Source organism: Bubalus kerabau, chromosome 4 (genome assembly GCF_029407905.1).
Source record: "Bubalus kerabau isolate K-KA32 ecotype Philippines breed swamp buffalo chromosome 4, PCC_UOA_SB_1v2, whole genome shotgun sequence".
In the NCBI taxonomy this organism is placed as follows: domain Eukaryota; kingdom Metazoa; phylum Chordata; class Mammalia; order Artiodactyla; family Bovidae; genus Bubalus; species Bubalus kerabau.
The window spans coordinates 76,299,057-76,305,427 of NC_073627.1; the positions used below are offsets into that span (position 1 = coordinate 76,299,057).

A 6,371-nucleotide genomic window follows, 5' to 3' on the forward strand; every position below is an offset into this window, starting at 1 on the left:
GGATGGAGGAGCCTGGTGGGCTGCAGTCCATGGGGTCGCTAAGGGTCGGACACGACTGAGCAACTTCCCTTTCACTTTTCACTTTGATGCATTGGAGAAGGAAATGGCAACCCACTCCAGTGTTCTTGCCTGGAGAATGCCAGGGACGGGGGAGTCTGGTGGGCTGCCGTCTATGGGGTCGCACAGAGTCGGACACGACTGAAGTGACTTAGCTGTAGCAGTAGCAGTGCTTCTCAAACTTCAATGCAGGACCACTTGGTTCAAATGTAGATTCTGGTTCAGTAGATCCTGGGCAGGGCATGAGGTTGTGTATTTTTAACAAACTCTGATGCTACTGATCTAGGATCACACTTTGAGTAGCGAAGCTCTAACCTAATGACTCCATGGGAGATGGGCGCCCTGAAGCTCAGGCAGCATTCCAGAGGGCTCCCGAGTGAGCTCCCACCATTAAAGATGTGGCTTGGCCATCAGCCCAGAGAACCCACCAGAACATGGTTGATGGCCCTGCCAGTTCATCAGTGGGGGCTCCAGGTGACTTCTCCCCTCTCCGCTGACCCCTCTGACCCCAGACAAGCCCTGTCCATTCCCTTGAAGCCTCACCCAGCTGACCTATCCTCTTGACGTTCATTGAAGACCTCAATGCCAAGTCTGTGTGTCTTGAGACTAGGGTACAATCCTGGGAAAACCAACTAAAGACGCCCTACATGGGCACCTTCAGACCGTCAGGTTGGTCCTCCTAAGACCTGAGTGAACAGGGCGGGGTGAACAGGTGGGCAAAACTCAGCTGGATTGTCTTAGGGACCTTGTATTTTGGGAACTGGCCTAGTTTGTTACTGAACCGTAACCTAGCTTATGCTTATGGATGCTTCTGCCTGTCATAACCTATATGTCTGGTGATAATGTTAATTTCTGAGATCTGCTGTCATTCTAAGGACCACTGTTTGACACTCATTGTGTGAGACCATCAGCTTTAAATTTCAAAATACTGGAGGTGATGTTGACAGTGAGATATTTGGTTATGGGGTGCTGGATCTGTCTGAGTTAGATCTGTCTGACATTGTCTCTCTGATTATGTCTTGTCTGAATATTCAGCAGCAAAGGCTGCAAGATACATCTCCCAGGTGGTCTAGTGGCTAAGACTCTGTGCTTCCACTGCAGGGGGGCACAGGTTTGATCCCTGGTCAGGGAACTAAGAGCCCACAGGTTATGTGGCATGGCCAAAGTCTCAAAAGCTATTAAGCATCTTGTATAAAGTGTGGGCCTGAGAGGCAGCAAGACTTAGGCTTGAGTTCAGACTCTGTCACTTACAAGCTGAGCAACCTTGCACCAATTGCTTTCTGAACCTCAGTTTTCCCATCTAGAAAAAGGGTTATTCATGCCCATCTCACAGCACCATGGTGAGAATGGACAAAGATCATATGTGTACGAAGCCCGACACATAGGAGCTGCTCAGTAAATACCATCACGGTTATTGTTTAGTCACTAATTCGTGTCTGACTCTTTGTGACCCCATGGATTGTAGCCCACCAGACTCCTCTATCCATGGGATTCTTCAGGCAAGACTACTGTGGTGGGTTGCTATTTCCTCCTTCAGGGAATCTTCTGACCCAGGGATTGAACCCACGACTCTTACATCTCCTGCACTGGCAGGTGGGTTCTTTACCACTGAGCCACCAGGGAAACCCATCCTCACTGTCAATTATTTTTATTCTGCTTTTAAGAAACTGAGCCTAGAGAAGACGTGTTGGTCTTGGTGGAGTGGAGAAGGCAGGGGGAACCACTTGGTTAGAGAGTTGACAGCAGAGCTCGGGACAGACAGCGGTGCTCCCGTCTGTCCTGCGCTCCTCCATCTCTGCTAAGACATCGTGTCCACTTGTCTCCACAGGCACAGGGAGAATTTGGATGGACGATGTCGCCTGCAAGGGCACCGAGGAGAGCATCTTCCGCTGCAGCTTCTCCAAGTGGGGAGTGACAAACTGCGGGCACGCTGAGGATGCTGGCGTGACGTGCAAGAGACACTAACGGTGGGCACAGCCCGAGGTCTGGGCCCAGCTGCCGAGCCTCCTTCCTGCATTTCTGGGGTGGGGGCAATGCTCAGAGATCCCCTGGCCATGCCTCTGCCCTCTGCGCCTAGCCCAGCACCCCCAGACCCCTGTAATTCCCATCCCAGGACCACGGTGACCTGTCACCCTCCTCCTCTTGGACATCTATTCCAAGGCACAACTCTGGGATCCACTGCCTGCCTCTCCCTTCCACCACGGTTCCTGCCTGGAGCCCTGGTCGACTGGATCGCCTTTTTCCAGAGTCTTCTAAACACTGTGCCCTCAGGGCTACCTGTCCATGTTCTCTGTGGTCTGTGAGTTGCAGATGGATCCTGGCGACCAATGCAGCAGTGAAGATGGGCAGGAGGCATCCCAGGTCGATTACTCTGCAGATCATTCCCAAACCTCAGGCCAAGAGTTTTGACCAGCAAGAGATGATCCTGAGTGATTCACCCTCCCCTCTTCACTCTGCCTCTGCACAGCGTTTGTTAGTTCAGGAAAGTGACATAGAGGAGGGGCGGCTCTAGGAGTGAGAGGGAGATGCCAGCCTCCTGCAGGAACCAGTCTGAACTCCGAGAAGGCAAGTGAAAGGAACATTTACTGAGTGACTGCCATGTGTGCTACATAGTATCTCGGGCGCTCAATTTATGTATCACTTTGCAGCACTCCTGCAAGTCATGCTGGCTTGGGTACCACTTGACCTCCAGGTAGCACTCGACTGACCCATTCACCTAGCCTATCAGTCAGATGGAGAATGAGACCATTGTTTCAACCTGAACTCTCATATGTCTTTGCTTAGACTCAAGCAAGAAGCTGGGGTGCAGCACAAGTGTGACTAAAAGATTACATACTCCAAATCCCATAGGGTGTAAGTTCAAGGTTGGATGTGACTGGCTTCCAAGGCAACCATCCACATAGGAGGATGAATTTGGAGGGTGACATGGGAGCTATCTGGGTTAAACCAAGGCCATCCCTCAGTCATCTGGCAATCAGGGTTAAAGCCACATTGCCTGTGTCTCAGAGCTGATACAGAACCTTCCAGGCCTCTTTGGGTATCATCCTGTGGTCAAGAAAACACATGTCCTGATGGAGCCTATAAGACTGGAAGGAAATGCGGATTCCCTACTACATCTAGGGGAAGAAGAGGCTGTGGGCCTCTGGGAGCCCTCAGTCTGCACCCCTTTCCTAGTGATGGGGAGATCAGAGTCTGCTTTTGACACGAGGAGGAGGTCTTGCTGGGCATTTCTGTGTTCTAGGCCTGGGGAGCTTCATGGTAGCGAGTGAGCATAGGCCCAGCGACCTTGGGGGAGTCACAGACTCAGACACGCCTCAGATACACAATCACCTGTCCTACCTGGTGAGCATCGCCTGCCTGGGGAAAGCGATGGCTGGGACCCTCTGGGGATAAGACCAGCAAAGCTCCTGGCTGACAACTAAACCAGTACATGCTATTGGTTGTTCTTTGCTTATAATATGCTATTATCTGCTATGTTTACATAACATGCATGTACTCATGCATCTTTTTCCAGAGCCAATATATGTATGCATATATGAACACGGCACTCTTTACTACATAGCTCAGTACATCGCAAAGTTTGCATTTTAAAAAAAGAAAATACTCAAGGTGGAAGAATGTCACATTAAGTGAAATAAATCCCCAAGTCTGTTCTGACAAAGAATCCAGTTATCCCACCAATGAAGACCCATGTGATTTTCTTACTTGGTCTTTTCATTTGGGAAAACATAAGTCTTGCTTTACATCAGTGAAAAACCATGGTGATATGTGTTTGAACTTTAAAAGCAAAGTCTACTAGTTTACATTCCTACTTAAAGGGACGTGGAAATAGCCATGATCCTGTATTTCAGGGACTAAGGGAAATTAGGCCAGGCCTAAAATACATCAGACCTTTTGTAAGAATTTCAATAAAGCTGAAAACATGATGCTAACAAGTTTCCCTCACATTTTTTCTCATGAAAACCCAGTGAGCATGGGAAGGGGGCGGGCAAAAATTGCATAGGTCTGATCATTTTTCAGCAGGAATCGGTAGAATGGGCAGCTTATGAGAAGCTGCCTTAATACTTCCAGAGGACAATAAACATAGTCTAGACCAAGAACTTGATGGCATATGAAGTCTTAAGTTACCTATTAGGTAACCTAAGGAAAGGGTCTCAAGCAAAAGAATGATAATCAAGACCCAGCTTATAAGAGAATTGCTTTGTATTCCTAAAGGTAAGTGCACCTGTCAATTTCTCACTTCTCCAGAGCTGTTGGCACAGACAGTAAAGAACCTCCCTGCAATGCAGGAGATCCAAATTTGATCCCTGGGACAGGAAGATCCCCTGGAGTAGGAAATGGCAACCCACTCCAGTATTCTTGCCTGGAGAATTCCATGGACAGAGGAGCCGAGTGGGGTCACGGAGAGTCAAACACGACTGAATTCTTACTTGGGGATGTGCTTTCATCCAGAGTTCCATTAACACAGAAGAAGACCACCCAAGGTCTGTGAACCCCCCAGTGAGAAGCAGGAGCCCCCAGGCCTAGGACCCGGGCAGTGTGTGGGGTGACCCGGGTCACTGGGTAGTCCCAGTCACATGTTCATAGCTGCATCTCCGGGAGAACCTCATGGCCCCAGGCTGGCTGTGGGCTTAATAATTTGCCAAAGGAGGTCAAAAAGTAGACTTTCTGGAAACACACCAGAGGCATCGTGGTTTCCTCCGCCAAAAAACCGGGTGATGCCCACCCCCAAAGCACTGTGGCTCCCACTCTATATTCAGGCTGCGTGGAGAAGGGGACTTCTCCCCTCTAATGTCTACAAGGCCCCAGGTTTCCCTGGTCTCAAGTACCTGAGAACCCATGGTGCCTGCGTGGGTTGTAGTCAAGCCGACAGCTGTGGTGGGTTTGAGTCACAAAAGAAGTTACAGCACTCTCCACCAGTCACCTGGTGGCTTCTTCAGCCTCATTGTTTCCTGACGGTTATTCTGACATTTCTATGAGATGTCAGCTGTGTGAAGCACCTGTCTTTCTCTTCTTGGAACAGCTCTCCCTTCAGCCCTCCACGGAACACCTTTCCCATCCCTCCTTTTCTCTTTTCCTCCACCTTTCGATTCCGGGAGCTGAGGTGAGTTCTGACTGAGGGGAGCTTTGTCACTGAATGCTCTGCACCAGCTCACCCCCCAGTTAGAACAGGCTAAGGAGCTTTCCAGGAGGACTCTTAGTCCCCTAGGGTAGTGGTCTCCAATCTTTTCAGCACCAGGGGTCAGTTTTGTGGAAGACAATTTTTCCACGGAATGGGTGGTGGGGGGGTGGAGGTTTCAGGATGATTCAAGTGCATGACCTTTATTGTGCACTTTATTTGTATTATTATTACCTTGTGATATATAATGAAATATATACAGCTCACCATCATGCAGAATCAGTGGGAGCCCTGAGCTTGTTTCCCTGCAACTGGATGATCCCATCTGGGGGTGAGGCAGTGGCAGCCGCTCCCTATTGCTAACACCACCACCTCAGCGCCACCTCAGATTGTCAAGCATTCGATTCTCACAAGGCACATGCAACCCATATCCCCCCCCCCTTGCACAGTTCACAGTACACTTTGAGCGCCTATGAGAATCTGACGCCTCTGCTGAGCTAATAGGAGGTGGAGCTCAGGCGGTAATGCGAGCAATGGGGAGCTGCTGTGAAAACAGATGAAGCTTTACTCGCTCACCCACCGCTCACCTCCAGCTGGGCGGCCCAGTTCCTGACAGCCACCCGCCAGTATCTGTCTGTGGCCCCAGGGACTGGGGACCCCTGCCCTACGCGGGGACCTCCCGCCCTAGCTGGAGGGAACTTGAACAATTCCCAGCTCACTGTGAGCTCTGCTCTCAGTGCTTTCCTCAGAAATTGTTCTACCCAGCCTCCCAGGGTTCACACAGATTCAGCAGACAACACTAGGGAACCCTGTGAACTTTTCTGGAACTTTCTTTACGAGGCTCCCTAGTCTCAGATACTGTGCCCAGCAAATTCCAGCCACCTTGGCCTTCTCAACCTCCAATTTCTGTCTCCTCACCTCATCAAGTTTCAGCAGAGAGCCTAGGCCAGTGCAGGCTGACCTCATGGGCCGTCTTTTTCCCAAGGAGCACAGACTTGTGCTGCTGCTGCTGCTGCTAAGTCGCTTCAGTCGTGTCCGACTCTGTGTGACCCCATGGACTGCAGCCCACCAGGCTCCCCTGTCCCTGGGATTCTCCAGGCAAGAACACTGGAGTGGGTTGCCATTTCCTTCTCCAATGCATGAAAGTGGAAAGTGAAAGTGAAGTCGCTCAGTCATGTCCAACTCTTAGCGACCC

General features: G+C 50.4%; 1 protein-coding gene across 1 annotated transcript in view; it reads left to right on the forward strand.

The window, feature by feature from the left end:
- SCARA5 (scavenger receptor class A member 5) overlaps positions 1 to 4,009 on the forward strand; it is a 133,760-nt gene extending 129,751 nt beyond the window's left edge. Inside the window, exon 9 of the mRNA XM_055577794.1 lies at positions 1,886 to 4,009. Within this exon, the coding sequence (XP_055433769.1) occupies positions 1,886 to 2,022 (137 nt within the window). The 3' untranslated portion in view covers positions 2,023 to 4,009. The remainder of the gene's footprint in view (positions 1 to 1,885) is intronic.
- Positions 4,010 to 6,371: the final 2,362 nt, after the last annotated feature.